Source organism: Nasonia vitripennis, chromosome 5 (assembly GCF_009193385.2).
Source record: "Nasonia vitripennis strain AsymCx chromosome 5, Nvit_psr_1.1, whole genome shotgun sequence".
Taxonomy (NCBI): domain Eukaryota; kingdom Metazoa; phylum Arthropoda; class Insecta; order Hymenoptera; family Pteromalidae; genus Nasonia; species Nasonia vitripennis.
In genome coordinates, this window is record NC_045761.1 from 19,222,683 (window position 1) to 19,239,574 (window position 16,892).

The window sequence follows — 16,892 nt, forward strand, 5'->3', positions numbered from 1 at the left end:
GAGGGGATGATGCCGTTGGAGATGCTTTATGTGGGCGTAGGAGCAGGTTCTGTGGTGGTGGTAGGTCAATGGGGGTGGTTCACTTGGATGGGACCCTATGAGGCAGTCGGAAGGGCTTAAAAGCTCAGGATGCTCCTGTGTCCTTACAGTCTGTTTTGAACCAGCTTCAGCAGAAGTTCTTAGTGCTTACCGAACTGTTAACTAATACAGTCGACAACGTAAGTTTGAAAAGTTAAAGTGATCTTTCCAGTTCGATCGTATTCGCCATGGCTTAAAGGACCTACCGTAAAAACGCCGCTCGCCTCACTTTACGTCAAAAACGTCAGAGCCGGCGCCGCAGGAATCGCCGCATGAAGAGGATTATTACGACGGGCACTCGCCACTTCGGCCTGAACTACGAGTCTCGATTTAGCCGAAACCGCGGTGGTTACCGCAGGATGCTGAGGTACATCGACCGCATCGGCGGTGGAATCAACTTTCACGGATTCGCAGGCGAGACCGCTCTGCATCTGGCCGTCAAGTGCGGCGACGCAGGAGCAACGCGTGAATTGAATTAATTTAAGAAGGGAAACCCCATTGCAAGTGACCGTGCATAACCGGTGTCATATGGACCCGTACAAGAAGATACCTTACGGCTACCTAATCAGCAACCTACAATTCTACGGATTCGAACACCTGCCTATAGCCAAAGTTGCAAGCAGTAACCCAGTCCAAATCGACGACCTAAGCCTTCGTCTGGTAAAAGTTCTACTGGATACCGGAGCTGACGTCGAGGCTGGGGAAAGCCGATGACAGGCCACTCCAGTTGGCCGTTTGCGCGGGCGATGTCCGTTTAGTCAAAATGCTTGTTGAAGCCGGTGCCGATGTCAACAGCCAGAGTGGAGCCCGCCGATCCAGCCCTTTGCATGAAGCCAGCCTGTTTGCAAGGCCAGAACTCTGTCGGTGGCTAATTTACAAAGGATCCGACCTCAACGCGAAAGACAAGTGGGGCTTAACGCCGTTAGCCGCGTGTGCAATGGAGTCGCACGACGTCTGCCGAGGCTTTCAAGCGTACCCCAAAGCGACTTGGAATCGAGCAAGAAAAAAGACAGGTACTTCGATTACTGCTGGAGTGCGGGAGCGACCTGAACGAGAGACTGAAAATTTCGATTGATGGCTATCCCAAGAAGAAGGCTACCGTCCTGGAATATGCGATCGACAGGGAATTTGATCTAGATATACTGGATTGTATCATCCAGTACGTGGCCGAGTTCGACGCCGGATCGGAGCAGCGGCTGCTCAGTGAACATAACTAGAAGATAATCGATGCAAGTCTGGCAGTAAGTGGATATTATAAGCGGTGTGAGAATGAGCTCACACCTATAAAGGCCGCCCGTATCAAGTATACAGAATTCACTTACTTCGACGTATTGACGCAGCCGCTGAAAAATTGGCGGAAAATTTGCGAAAAGAGAATCTTGTCAGAGCTTTTTTATCTGGCGAATATAAAAGTTCATTTGACATTTACGGACCTCGATTAAAAGAGACGTTCAGAGAAGGTCTGACTACACGGCATCTCATGGAAGATGCATTCGCCGATATGTACTCCGCATTGCTGCGGTCTGCACAACCTCATTTGTCATACCGATTTATTGTGAAATATTTATCGGTCAGTGCCATCGAATTCAAGGCCAAAGCTGATAAGTGAAGTTTTATTTTTGCACCAGATTGTACGTGTATATGAAAAATGCATTTACGCTCTATTGTAATATGTATAATGTAAAAAATGCGATTTTTGTTTATCAACATAACATTATTTTGACTTTCAAATTGTTACGATGGAATAATAAAAGATAATTAAGGAACTTAATTTATTTTGTCTTGTCTATATTTAATTTTTTACTACATCTTGCGAAGGGCTGTGATAAAGAAGGCATAAGACTGAGTTATGACGTTTCTTTATTGTTCTCAAATAATAATTTGCACCTCAAGCTTGTTCACTTCGAGCTGTAAATATATTTTATACAATCACACGATCAAGTATTGCTTAAGTATTATATTTCAAGAGATTTAGAATTGACGTTCCTGCTTTGAAAACAAAAGAAAAAACACGAGCTCTCGCGACAAAATTGAAATAAAATTGTACGTTTGTTGAAGGAAAAAACGGATTATAATAAGTGTGAAGTATATAAGGATCGCGAGCGCACGTGTATATAATGTACATTATAAGTTCGTTTGTAAAAAACGAGTCGTCGTTATAGTGTAAAAAACATACACATCATTAAAAAGTGAAGATTCATTAGATATACTATTTGATATTCTTTTTATTATTATTATTATTAATAATAAGTAATATTATTACTATAGTAACAGTTATTGTATTATAAACTGAAAACGATGTTAATGTACTAATCGCACTAGAAATTACTTTTCATGGAAGTGTGCAAAGTATCGATGAGAAGTAATCTCGTTGGTGTTATGGCATATTTGTTTTTTTTCTTTTTCATTCACTCTCGCTAAATTTACGCCTAAGAAACGCTTTCAATTTAACAATAAGACTTACATATGTATTTAACTATGTATCACGTGTGTAGATCTCGTATAGAGAGATACAACATTCTGCAGCCTTTCAATTAAAGATAAATATACAAAGATTTCTGGTCTTTGTTTTTTTTTTCGTTTTCATTCTTTTCTCTCGCTCTAACATTCAGAATCTATAGCATTTCATCTGTACTTCAATTCAGCGTTAAAAAAAGACAACTTTTGAACTTTGTAAACGATCGAAAAGAAAAATTAATATGAAATTCACAGGGCTAAGATAGAAATTTCATTGGTTGCCCCTTTAAAAGTATCAAGAGGCCCGGCAGCGCCCCGACGGCTAACTAACTAACGCGTCGGATCGAAAATTCTTATAGGAAATTAAAGAATCTAGAACAAATCCTACGTTCTTCTATAAACACAACGTTTCACTTTCTCCGTTTCGATTTTAACCCCTGAAATTAACGAATAATGAATAATATATTGGCAATTAATACATATTGTACAAACTGTTAAAACGTAACAAAATTAAAAATTTCGAATAAACGTCTCTTAACAAAGCTAAATCGTATGTAATAATTTAAAATCATTCCCGATGGAGCTCGAGAAAATGATGTAGTGTAACAGGCAGTTCCGTGCATTTGAGACCATACTTGATTATAGCTTGAGCGGCATGGCACTGAAGAGTTGTATAATTAACAAGATTAATGCTATTTACAGAGTTCGAAGATATTAAACGAGCTGGAGTATCGCCCGCTTTATTCGGAGTGTCCAAGTGTGCTCCATGGTCCAATAATAATTTAATCAACTGTAAAAATAAAGATATATTTTATTGAAAAAATGCCTATATTGATTTAGAAGTATACTTTAGATACAAACTTACCGAATTTTGGAAATTGTAAACATTGCTTGCTACATGTAAAGGTGTAGATCGAGATTCATTTCGAGCATTAACATGTGCGCCAGATTTGATAAGAAGTTCCACCACTTCTAAGTGAGGGAATATTTTCTAGAATTCGAGATGAAATATTAATTAATGAAAAAATACAGCTTAACAGACCAGCGTTATATAGGTAAATCATGGTCTTACTTGAACATCTTCAGCAGTGAAATAACTTGAATTGATTGTATTCAGACTTGAGACGCAAAGATGCAGAAGTGTGTCTTCTGTAGAAGAAGATCTGGGGTTTTTCTTAACCAACTTGTGCACCAACATTCTGGTTTCAAATTCCTCTGCAGGCGTCGACGCTGTTTCGATGAGCAAATATATCAAGTGTGTGACGCACTTTAATATGCGATCATAATTCTCTCGTTGCTTTTTATGCACTGGTCGTTGCTATGAAAGAAAAGTGAACAGTCAGATTTTTATCCGATAATTTGGGAAAAATGCAAATAAAAAAGCTCCAAAAATGCATAAACGATTTTTACCTCAAGCAATTGCCTTGCTTCAATGAGAGGGGCGGTCAGCAATTTAAATATTGCAACAACATCACAGAATCTTGGCTGTTTTTCTCGGTTGCGGTCTATTTCTAACGCTTTTTCATTCAAGTCAATCATAAGTCGGACAAGAGCTTGAGCGGTGAAGCAGGTATCGGTGTAAAAAATCTGCGAATACAAGTTGCATTTAAATGAGATTTGTTTAAAAATTTGAAGTTTAATCAATCATCTTATTTTACAAAACGAAACTTACGGAATCCTTGTCAACGCGAATTTCTAAAACACGTCTCCACAAATCTATACAATACTGATAGCTGGAAAAAGAATAAACGTAATTAAATTTTCCTCATTGATTGTCAAGTAACATGCTTTGTATAGGTATGCTTGTCATTTATTAGAATGGCGTGACGTTTAACGCAAGTCATTGATGAAAATGCATGAATAATGCGTAATTGGCTGTCGATTACATTTTTCTATAGATATACCTTTGCAGTCGACGCAATAACTGATCATTTATATCTCCATAAAAGACGTCAGAAAATCGACGATTTGAGTCTGTTACGTCAAGTGAATGCAAATTTTATTTTAATGGAATGAAATTATGTCTATGTAAGATCCTGATCTTAAGTTAGTTTGTAAATTTGGTATTACGACCAAACCTACAAATAGATGCTTGAATGCATCTCCGTAGGAAGTCAGTTAGTTGAACATACTTTGCATTTTTTATATAACGACGTTATTTATATTTGATTAATAAATAAAATAATAAAAAAATCAAAAGTCAGCTGACAGCGTACCGTAAACCGTCGGCATAAGAGGCACCCCGGAACATAAGCCTGAACAGGGTGTCTTTGTGATAGGGACCCAGTATCCTTTCGCAAATAAGCAAACTCTGCATGCGCATAGCATCGAGGTCGAGCATTATAGAGTTGAGTTCATCGAGGGTCGTGAACTCGGTGACATTGCGGAAGGTGTCGCGCTTCGGGTAGACTGGTCTTTTGGCCAAGGGGGCGCCATCCTCGCCGTTGGCATTACGAATCGCCAGAGCAATGCGCCAGTACTTGAGGGCCGTCTGCGTGTCACTGTGTTCGTCGAAGAACGTCGTACCAATGAGCTCGTGTGCGTCTGCCAGTCGCTCCGGCGTGTAGTATATCTTTTCGACTGGAAAGAGAAACGAGGTCAATTGTAAAATTGTACATATTTTACACGGGTGTTTATTTTAATAAATCAATATTTATGAATCAGAAAAAATAGAATTCTGTCTCGAGTGTTTTATAGTTTTAGAATAATCTATGCATATCAAAAATAGGACAAACGTTTTAGCGAGAAGGCTTTCTAAACGCTTTGAAATATCATACTCAGGTAATCGAAGATCTGCGTTGCTCCCTTGAGACAGGCCGTTTGCAGAGCATCGTCATTGTATCTGGATTTGAGGTGAGGGCTGGCGTTATAATCTAGCAGGAGCTTTGTGGTTTCGAATCTATGCTCCTGAATAGCGTAGTGTAGGGCGGTCTTATTTTGGATATCTGTGGCATTAACATCGGCTCCGTGCTTAAGGAGAAAGGTGCAAAGTTCCACGCTCTGTACGGAATTTATCAGACACGTGCCGCCGTTGTGATTCGTCTTTAGAATGTCCGCGCCATTCTCGACCAGGTACGAAACGATATCTAAAAAGCATCAGTAAAGTTTTAAATAAACGTAATAAATAGTCTGATTAAAGTGTTTTTGTTTCCTAGTTGTGCAAGGTGATCAAATATCAAAACAGCGGATAAAAATAGTTTGCTTTACGAATGGCGCATTTCTTTGACCATATGGAGTTCGGATTTGGCGATTACTGTTTGATTGATTTAATCGAGACCTTCTGAAGTATAAAAATGTACATTGTATTGAAAAAAATGAAATAACAATAATAAAATTGTTACAATAGAATAACATTGGCATTCAAACATTGACCTAGACCTGCCTTGGCACAAAAATCTTGGCTTAAGTATAGCACCACTACATCAATGTCAATTAAAGAAGCATTGATATGTTTAGCTATATAAAGATGGATCATTGTCATAAATCAAAAATCTCCCAAACTCAATTTTTATCAACGCCGCTTTAAACGGTCTTGCTTTTCAGACATTTATGGAGAGCAAAATATAGATCCCTCATAAATAAAAAATAAATAATTTAAGTTCTCAAAAAACTGCTTTTAATAAAGAGATGTATTTTTATGTTTTTTTTTTAACCAAGTGATACAGCTTTCTTACCAAGATGGGTCATGAAGCAAGCAGATCTGACAGGTGTAGAACCAGAATCTGATACAGCATTGACTTTGGCTCCATTTGAAATTAAGCACTTCAAAACAGGTAGCTTTCCAGATACAGCTGCACACCAGAGAGGCGTCACACAGTGAACTGAACGGTCATCAGGTACCTCGTAGAGACCTCTTTGTTCAATATCTGCATGACACACCTTTATAAGGTAGTCAACAATTTCCACATGACCTCTTTTGCAAGCTATGAATAAGGGAGCACAGCCATCCTTGGTGCGACTGACCAGATCCTTCAGGTCATCGGGCTTGCACTTCTCCAGACGGTTTCTCAGAAGATACGTGAGCCGAGCACCTGGTGCAGCATGCTTACATTCTTGTATGAGGTCATCAAACAGCTGATCCATGGAATTCATCGTCTCTCGACTATTAATCCACATTGTAGTCCAGCGCCAGCAAGTTCTTCTAGCGATGGCCCCTCTCTGGAATAAAAAAAAATAATTTGTAAATTATTAATAAAATATGCATTATCAGTTCTTGGTATACAAAGAATTACTCCAAAATGAGTTATTTCATTGTTCCAATGCCGATGTTTTAGCAGACGCAACAAAGCTTTATTTCAACAATACAGTATTTCGAAGCATGACTTATCTCTATTAAAGATTATTGAACGTATTGTTAATAATGAAAACGTAAGTTAATAGCATCATCAAAAATTCCACTTATGATAGAGTTTACAGTACGTATACAGTTTATGTGATTGCTTTATTTGAACCATCATTAATAAAATATTCCATAGTGGATCAATAAGTTGGTTTAGTAAATCAAAAATAATTTAGATGAAACAGACTTTAAAGACAATCATTGAGTGAATGAAGGTAAATTTCAAAGCATTGCAAAATCATTTAAAAATACTCTTGAGCTATATAGATAAGTTCAATGTTTAAGGCAGAAACTTAAATGCTTACAGAATAATAATCATATAAAAAACAGATCAAGTTTTGAAAGAACAATGTAAAGGCACTGAAAATATTCATTATTCACAAATACTGAAACTGCCTTTAGAAGCTCTGCATGTAAGTATTCACGTGTGATGAGACTTATCATACTGTAACAATATGGATCATATATATATATATATATATATATATATATATATATAAACTTTAATTATAGAAACATTGATTACTTATAAGATGAAGTTCATTCTCTGTGAGTTTGTAGCTTGAAAGCACAGAACTGGTACTGATTTGATCAGATTTAAAACATCATTTTCCAAACAAAATAAAAATATTACATTAAACAAAAGCTATTCGTACATGATCTTAAAGCACAAAGTTATTGATGACAATAAAGGATATTTTTAAAAGACTCACAACAGCCGATAAATTCAACAGCGTTCAAGTCTACATTAAAAGTGTCACAACAGCTTATCAATGGAGTGATTCATGGAAGCACTGATTGAAACTTTCAGCAACCGCTGAGACATTACAGTTCATTAATAACCCCAGCAAGGAATTCAACCGAAATAGTGTATTGACTCAATCATTTCACCACAAAAAAAAATCACGTCATCAATAAACCCATCAATCAGATGAAAGCAGCAAAGCAACGACACCTCCTGCAATCATTACGCACAATGAGATCACAGAAAGCGCCGAAAAAAGCTCGATTCTCCCCGAGAACGTATAAAGTACGCGTATATAGTGTGCATTAACGTATGAAAATCCTGAATCACGTTTACGTCGGTGCGCAGAGTAATAGTGAGTAATAGTCTCGTGAGTCACTCACCTGCAGCGCAAAGGGTAAGCCACACTTTGGGCACAATCAACATAAGGAAGCACAGGACAGGAGACGCACACTTATTAAGACAAAGGGTGATCAAAGCGACAAGGAAAGAAAAAACGAAAGAAAGAGACTGACGGTGCGCGAGTGCATTCGGTATGGCAGCTGCTGTCGACCCGGTCGACCGAATGCTTCGACTCGACTGTCCGTCCGCACGTCGGAGAGAGAGGCGGCGCGCCGCTCTTCCGAGTTCCGATTAAGGGACTGACCCTGAGACACGGCGGCGCGCACCTATATGCATCTCTGCGCCGCCGCAACAAAGAGGAGGCGAAATTAAAAGTGCGCGCCTCGCGCGCGGTGCGGCAGATAAGCGCCGCCGTCGATGCTGCGCGCGCGAGAAAGATCCTTTTGGTATAGGTAAAAGAGCTCAGGGCGGAATGCGTGGGAAACCCCCGCGAGGGATTGATTATTTCTTTTAGCTGACGCACGAGGACTTGCCCCGGCGGTGTCTTATGGGATTCTCGAAATTCGAAGCGGTAGCTTTCCTCCTTATGATTCAGAAGGCGGAGGTGCTTTTTTTTTAAATCGACCGCCGACGTCCGATGGCAGTTTGAGGTGCGCATATCTCGCGCGTTCAATCAACGCTAAGTATAGGCGTTTGGATTTGATCAATCGTCGGACTGCTCTTTTGTCAGCTGCTTGACTGACTGATGAGGACTTCTCTCTCTCTCTCTCTCTCTCTCTCTCTCTCTCTCTCTCTCTCTCTCTCTCTCTCTCTGTCTGTGACGATCTTAACTGATTTTAAATTCAATGAAAGTTGAGACGTTTTGTAATCAGTGATTTGATATGCTTGATGTATGCGCTGAAAGCCAAATCAAACAATAGAGAATGATCTTTGTGGGTTGCACGTGCGAATAATTTTTCATCATCATTAAGCTAGTGAAATTTTTGGCATCGGCCATGGCCTTAGAGAAATCCAGGAATATTTTTAAAGCGCACTCAGAATAGAAAGTTGAGTTCCCGTTGTGGGTTGGAAAGTTGAAAAATCAATTTTGTATGCGTCATTGAGAAGTCACTGTGTGCGGTTGCATTAATATTTCAAACTCCAATATTTTAAACAAGGAAACATAGTCTCGTTTATTTTATTTCCATCTTGCGTTCTGTTGTATCAATCAAGCCATAATTTTGCAGTGTTTTCTAGAAGTGACTTTCATAACTTTAGCGGCAGAAAGTTGAACAGAATCAATATTTTGTACAATGTAATGCCCAGCTATATTTTTAGTATTTTTAGAATTGAGTTGTTAGGTGCACGAGGCAATATTTCATGCAAGTCAACTTTTTTCAAACTGGCAATAGCATTTAATAACTCTGTTTACCATGTGACATAACTATTTGAAAAGCTCCTGACATTGGAGTGGAGTATAGTCAATCTTTTCATGTCACGTATTCGAAGAGTGAGTATATGTAATAATACAAAATGACAATTTCCCCACACTTATTAACTAATTGAGAGAGTACAATAAAGAGCTTGATTTTGTCAATGATATGCAAATGCGTACAGCGTGGGCTTGTACAGAATATAGGATATCATTAGCATACAAAGAGCACAGCACGTGTCAGATTGCGATCACAGGCACAGAAAATGAAATTAGCTAATGAATGCAAAGTATTGATTGAACAAACTCAATGCAGCCCGTAAGCCAGCAACTCATTTTAATATGACAACCGTCTGATGATGTGCTCCAAAAACACATCAGCTCAAAGAAGCAGACGTGCTATGGAAAAGTACACGAATTTTTCGAGAAGGGCAAAAATAAGAAAACAGAGCGTTCATTCACGAAACGTCCGCAAAAGGAGCATCCGGGAATAACCGCAAATAAACTCCAGTAGTAGAGAGACAAGTGTGTAATATATTTCAGTCTAAATATAATAAGCAGCTCGCACGAGCGACGATGCGCTCTCAACTCTCTCTCTCTCTCTCTCTCTCTCTCTCTCTCTCTCTCTCTCGCTTGAAATCAATAAACCAGCGGAAGTGCAGTCGTTGAATTTCAAAATTATACAAATGCCAGCGCAGAGAGATAATATATTTTTACCGAAAGCGACGATTCTCCAGTCGCCGGACACTGACCCCGCGCGTGGGGCAAAGCCGCTGTACAGCCCAACAACACACGAATAATCTTCTCTCTCTCTCTCTCTCTCTCTCTCTCTTTCTCGGCCTCCTCGTAGGAAAACAAAGCCTGCGTGCAGACACACCGATCGTCGGCAAACGTTCGGCCGGGGATTTAAGTATACAGACGCACCGAAGGTCCTCGCCCTGAACGATAAATCCTCGAGCTGTCGTCTAATAAGCGTATATAAACGCAATACCTTAGATTCGCAGCTGCATCAGCTCGAACGGGTCGTCATTGTCGCGGAACGCGGCTGTGTACTATTAGGTACTATATACTAATACCGCTATACGCGTCTACTGAGCTCTCGCTCGCGCCAGCTCCTCGTCGTTTCTTGCGGGTTTCATTAGAATCTTATTAGAATGGCCAAAAAGGCGGAGCGCGCGATGTATAAGGGACGCGCGCAGACGACGATAGAGGTAACACTGCGCGTACGGGCAAAAGCGCAAAAGAGAGAGGTGGAGTGGAGAGATATTCCGAGAGAGAGGTGTGCACGGATGCAACACGCCTGTTTATTATTAGACAAAGGAGTGCACGCGCGCGTGTGGCGATTCTAACCTTCTATTTAGCTCTACGCGCGTGTCTCTCTGTGTGATCCTCAGAAGCTGCTGACCCGCTGACGATGGTCCATGGCGCTTTTCCTCTTCGGCGTCGTTATTTATCAGACACTCCTCGACTGCATGCTACTTCTTCCTCGGCTGCTGCAGCCGCACACAAAACAACAGAGGCACTATACTACTGCACTTGCTCTCCTCCCAACGATTATCGTATACTCTATACTGACGCAAGCGAGCTCCTACGCGCTGTTGTATACATGGAAGCACACGTCGCCGCGCGCGAGCTCCTATAGCTCTTTATTGTATTATCTCTCTCTCTCTCGTGCAGGTCTCGACTCGACGTCCAATAAGTGGCTCTATGTAGAGCGTCGGAGAGTCGCACCCGTAGCCCAACTATCTACCACTATACTGCTCTGGTGTAGCGCTGCGCGATTTTCTTTTTCACGCTACTCGCGCTCGCGCTCTCTCTCTCTCTCTCTCTCTCTCTCTCTCTCCCGCGATTTTTCCAGCTCGCAGCGCTCTCTCGCAACGACTTCACTGACGATGTGAATATATGTATATATTTTGTCTGCAAGTGCGCACGCACCCAGGCGAAACATTGCGGAGAGAGAGAGAGAGAGAGAGAGAGAGAGAGAGAGAGAGAGGTATAGGAACGAAGTGCGTACAATGGGCTAGAGAAATGTATATGAGTAAACGCTGCGCAAATTTTGTTATTGGTCCGCTCTGCCGTCCAAGATTTATTGACAAAGACAAACAGCTGGCACTGCGGGCATTGTATTTTGCGTAAAGGTGCAATAAGCTGCGATACATCGAGAGCGTATCCGAAGGTTAGGTTAGAATATAATCTAAAATAAAATACGTTTCAGAATCTAAAATAAAATACGTTTTCATTAAACACCATTGGCAATAAATAATAATAAAAAAATTTATTTCGTTAGAAACTTAGTTTGTAACATGAATTCTTTACCGTAATTTAAACTTTATCCCGGCAATACGGCAATGAATGAGATCCGCGCCTGCGCGCTACGAGCTTCAGTCAGCTCATTTCTGACAAAATGAATTTTACTTATTTTGCAGTTAACTATAGCGGAGCCAATAAAAATTACTATGGAGCAGTATTATATGGATGTAGAGCAGTTTGGAGCAGTTTGAAATATTGTTTATTTAAAAAGATATGGCTGTATCAAAATTAAGATAATTTATTTTTTTCCCAAATCTTTATTGATTTTTCATTAGAAATATAAGGTGGAGCAGTTTAATCTGGCGATGTTTTTGGATAGAGCTAATTAAAATACATCGGTCAGTATTTTTATTATTACAAAAAATATACTTTTATAGGCTGGGGTAGGGGGGGGGGTGGTTAGGTTCTTTGTGTGGGTTCGGAATTGGGTCACGTGACTTCGTGGGGCACTGGTCACGTGGTGCGCGCGGGTTTTTCTCCCTCGTTTAAATTTCGTCTTTGTGTGATTGACAATTATTAGATCGATGATAAAGTGCGTGTATATCGGTAGAAAAGTACAGAATAAATTCAAAGACATTCGAGGAAACAGTGAAGATTGTAAAGTTATTAGTTTATTTGTAACAACACTTTTTTGTTGCTTACGTTTTCGGTAAAGAGTATTGTTATGCTAATAAAAAAACCTATTTATAGTTCTCATTCGTACACGAAAGCACGTGATCAATTTATGATAAAAATTTTTGAACTTTTCGAAAACGAGGTAAAGGCGAGGGTCAAGGTATAAGTCGGAACCAGGAAAAATTGAGCCAATTGGCATATAGCACGTTTTACAGTGGTATAATTATAATAATCGAACAATCGAACACTTTTTCCTTGAATCGTAAAAAATGCAAACTAAATACATAGACTTAAGAAAAATAATTTTCCCAGTTTAGAATACACGTACAACTGTTAAATAATTTACGAGTATAAATGGCATATTATTTATCGAACTTTATATGAATCGTTGACATTGCTGCGGTATATGATTCACATACAATTTGATGGAAATAAAATTATAGCACATATTAGATAAGTGAGCCTTTAAAAACGAAGAAAAATGTCCGCAATATGTTTAAACGCCAAAGCAAGAGTATATTCAGATTATGCGTAAGTTATACACTCTCAAACTGGTTTTTACATTTCATCGATTAGCTAATAATTTTGACTTTCAAAACAGAGATTAACTAGGTCAACCGAAAAATAATTCTAACAGCATGCAGTTATCGTGATAATTTAAATTCAAATTTTCGAGACATATCCATAAAATCACACGTAGTACAAAATTCTTCGAAAACTCGAATTCCTCGCAAAAAAAGAAACATCTCGCACCCAAGCCAACGTATAAACCATCGCGGAATCTCTCTTGAAAGCGAAAGCCCGAGTGCGGAGAAAATCCGCGCTCATTAAACACACGCACTCACACCAATGCCAGCAGAGCGGTCCCTCGATCGAGCGCCAGAAAAAAAGCATCTCACGCATCCAGCCTGCACCAGAGTACTTACATATACAAGTATATCTATATACACAGAAAAGTATTCTCTCACCATACTTAACCTCGTTGATATCGCATCGAAAGTTTCGGCTATACACACATACGCAGAGCGCTTCTCTCTCCGGTGACTGGCGCTAGCGCGGATATGCAATTTCTGCAGCGAGTTCTTCGCGGGATCTCTCTCTCTCTCTCTCTCTCTCTCTTTCGCGTGTGTGTATTGGCCCGATTCACGATCGCCGGAGAAAGAGTCCCGCAGAAGAGCGACAAAAGTGGGGGAGAAGACACCGCAGGAGCTGGTTCCACTTTCACCGCTGGAGTGAAACTTCCGCACTGCTGCTGCTGCTGCTGCTGCTGAAAGTTCGCGCGCCAGGCGTAATTGCGCGCAGACTGTTTACACTTTCCCGCTTTAATAATCGGCGAACGCGAGACGATTATATATGTGCAGCGCATGCAGCTATGCGCATCGACGCTTTGATGAGCTTGTTATTGTGTATATATAGGTGACGGTGCGTTGTTTGCAAGTGGGGGAGAGGCTTTTCTTGAATGGACGCCGAGCTGATTGAGAGATTATATTGCGATGGTGAGATGACTGGCGAGAATGTTTATAGCCGAGCAACAAAATCGTAAACAAGAATAAAATGAAAAGTGAGAAGAAACGACGAGGCGCAGTTTAGCGAGTTATAATGAGAGCGATGCAAAGAATGCGCGGCTACGTCACGTATATATACTATAATAATACGTTAACGTATGGATATATAACGCTAAAAATAGTTAGAAAATTACGTCATACGGAGAAAGCGCATATTATAATTATTGTGTTATGCCGAAGAACGAGCGTCTATTTTAGAAAAACGATATGACGCATACAGGGTACATCGTCGCAAGTTTTAAAAAAAAGAAGATCGATCGATCATCGAGAATAAAGCGTTACAGCACCGGCGTTACACAATATATATTCCCCCTCAAGTGCACATTTCGCGCGGAATCCTCATTACCGGGGAAAGTCGAGAAAAATGAGAGCGGCGGCGAGTTAACCATACGCTTATAACTTAAAAATTCCAATCGAAAGTAAAACACTCACCCCGATAAACGTCGACACCGTCGACACGACGTAGCACTCGGACAGCTTCAAAAATACTTTCTTGAAGCAAATCACGACGTAGATCATTTCGAATCGTCACACCGACGCACAACTTCAAAACTCGCTGCTGCACACTCGCAAGCTCTCTCGGCTAAGGTATCCCCATATCGCGCGTTCGATAAGCGAAGGCACCGCGGGGAAAAGCTGAGACGGGGCGAAAAATCGGATCAGAGTCGCTCTCCCTCACTTGATACACGCGCCGGCGGCCGAAGAAAGTTGCACACACACACACACACACACACACACACGGGCACTCGTAAAGAAGGAGAAAAGAAAAAGAAACACGTACGGCGCAGCGAGTGAAAAGATGCAGCGACGTCCGAGTCGGTCATTCCGTCGCGTATCCTCGCGCCATTAGCATCGAGTGCGCCGAACACCACTCGCAGCGCTTTCTTTTTGTATTATTTCTATTATTTCTTCATCTGCTGCCGCGATGGCGATATCCTACACGACGGTCGAGGGCTCGCTGGGCCAGAAGCTGGACAAGATGTTCGGGGTGAAGTACAGCTTCCTCAGAGTTAAGCCTGGCAACTGTCTGCTGCCGCCGCAGTACGTCTTCATCGGGCCGAGGATCAGGGATCTCGAGATCAGGGAGAACGACGTCTGGCTCGTATCCTATCCTAGAACCGGTGAGTAATATTCTTCCTTTTTTCTCCTTCGTGCGTAAATTGAGCTGTTTTATTCATGCGCGGAAAATTCGTTTCTCCAAGCAGGCAGCCACTGGGTGCAAGAAATGGCCTGGCTCATCGGCAACGACCTGAACTTCGAGGAAGCCCGAAAGACGCATTTTGTGCTGCGAAGTCCGCTGCTAGAGTAATTTGAATTCGATTGTTAATAATTATTTCCGATCATCGGCGCAAACGTCACACACACACACACACACACGCGTGCATTACGTTCCAGATCGTCGGCTCTGATGGTCAACGGCTCGTTCGTCGAGTGGTTCGCCAAACTGGGCGAATCCGTCGAGACGGTGGAGAAGTTGCCGAGCCCGAGGTACATAAAAACTCATTTGCCGCTCGATTTACTCCCGAGGCAACTGCGCGAGAAGAAACCAAAGGTATATTACGCTTATATTTTCGATTATACTTTCACTTCTCGTCCGATATTCTCGCGCGATATCGTATTTTTAAACTTTAGGCGTAATTCACGCGCAGATATTGCACCGCGCTGTTTCCTCCCGGCGCATATCCTGTTTCATAATTAGAGCTTGGAATTTATGCTTGTTCGTTGTGAAAAGGGTATAGAGGGTTTATGGGGAGGAGCGAAGGGATCGGCGTGATTTAACGACTTTTTTCAGATGATCTACATCGCGAGGAATCCGAAGGACATGTGCGTGAGCTTCTACCACTACTGCAGGTTGTTCCACGATCTGAGCTGCTCGTTCGAGGAGTTTGCCGAGTTAATGGTCGCGGATAATGGTTTGTCTTTTTTTTTTTTTTTTTTTTTTTTTTAACGACAATTCAATTTTCCAAATATAATGGAGCATTCTAATGATCGATGTGGTTTCAGCACCACCGGGACCGTTCTGGAGCCACGTTTTGCCATTCTGGGAACGACGTCACCAAGATAACATTCTCTTCCTGACGTACGAAGAAATGAAGAAAGTAAGCTTCAATGTTTCTGATCAATGCTTATAGATATAGATATCGACGATTAAAATTTCAAATTCATTCAAGGACCAAGAAGGAGCCATAAGAAAGACCGCGAAATTCCTGAAAAAGAAGCTTACGGACGAGCAGGTAGCCCAGTTGAGCGACCACCTGTCCTTCCCAAAGATGGCAGCCAACCCCTCGGTGAACTACGAGCAGGTACTCGCTCAGAAGAACGTCTGTCCCAGTGACCCGAACACGAAATTCATCCGGAAGGGTAAAGTCGGCGACTGGCGCCACTACATGTCCGACGACTTGTCGCGCAAATTCGACGAGTGGACGGAGCGGAATCTCAAGGGGACAGGACTCAAATTCGTCACGGACGATTTCGAGGATTGATTTCATTTGTTACCGACGTTTTGTTCGACAATTTTTTTTTATCATGTATTTTTTAAGGTATGCCTCTTGATCCTCTTCTTCTTCTTGGTCTCACAATGTGAATTTGTTTAAATTTTGAAATTATAAATTGTTTCATAACGATGCCATGCACTCGTGTATTATAGCGGAGTCCAGTGAATTCACGTCATAAAGAAGTAGCGATTAATCGATGAGGAATATCGAAAAGAAGCTTGTGCTGCTTTTCACATGCAAAAGTGGCTCGTGAATGACTATATTGTTACATCGTCATCTTTGCATTCCTTTCTACACATATGTATTTTTGTTCATAACATTGTAAAATAATTGTATAATAATGAACTTTGTAATAATACTCTATCCTCGATGAACTTACATTGGTTTTCTCTATTCAATTTGAAAAGTTATTCGGACCAATGACGCTTTCAAATAACAATTAAAATTAAAATTCTATACATCATACCTTTCTCGTCCAAGTCCGAAACACCCAATGATTCAAAAACTCCCGCCACATCGCGTACCAACATAACCT

The 16,892-nt window shown here is 41.0% G+C and overlaps 2 protein-coding genes across 11 annotated transcripts; one reads left to right on the top strand and one right to left on the bottom strand.

Moving 5' to 3' along the window:
• Positions 1–1,920: 1,920 nt before the first annotated feature.
• On the bottom strand, positions 1,921–14,407 carry LOC100122780 (protein fem-1 homolog C). 8 transcript variants are annotated; one of them, XM_031931544.2, is made up of 9 exons: positions 14,295–14,407; positions 6,210–6,693; positions 5,313–5,621; positions 4,752–5,115; positions 4,208–4,268; positions 3,946–4,122; positions 3,608–3,853; positions 3,401–3,526; positions 1,921–3,325 (listed from the first exon to the last, which is right to left on the bottom strand). In XM_031931544.2, exons 1-9 carry the CDS (start codon positions 14,379–14,381, stop codon positions 3,104–3,106), a joined length of 2,076 nt encoding a protein of 691 aa, XP_031787404.1. In that variant the 5' UTR covers positions 14,382–14,407; the 3' UTR covers positions 1,921–3,103. The 8 variants fall into 8 exon arrangements, with proteins under 8 accessions (XP_031787404.1, XP_031787405.1, XP_003424763.1 ...); XM_031931545.2 differs by lacking the exon at positions 14,295–14,407 and adding an exon at positions 13,266–13,555; XM_003424715.5 differs by lacking the exon at positions 14,295–14,407 and adding an exon at positions 10,723–11,196.
• On the top strand, positions 11,340–16,735 carry LOC100116480 (luciferin sulfotransferase). 3 transcript variants are annotated; one of them, XM_032600642.1, is made up of 7 exons: positions 11,340–11,548; positions 11,799–14,983; positions 15,068–15,167; positions 15,258–15,414; positions 15,655–15,775; positions 15,867–15,961; positions 16,034–16,735. In XM_032600642.1, the coding sequence occupies exons 2-7, from the start codon at positions 14,788–14,790 to the stop codon at positions 16,343–16,345; spliced, it is 981 nt and encodes a 326-aa protein (XP_032456533.1). In that variant the 5' UTR covers positions 11,340–11,548; positions 11,799–14,787; the 3' UTR covers positions 16,346–16,735. The 3 variants fall into 3 exon arrangements, 2 of the variants coding, with proteins under 2 accessions (XP_032456533.1, XP_001607656.1); XR_512049.4 differs by lacking the exon at positions 11,340–11,548 and having other exon boundaries at positions 14,685–14,983; positions 16,034–16,402; positions 16,510–16,735; XM_001607606.5 differs by having other exon boundaries at positions 11,351–14,983.
• The last annotated feature ends 157 nt before the right edge of the window (positions 16,736–16,892 follow it).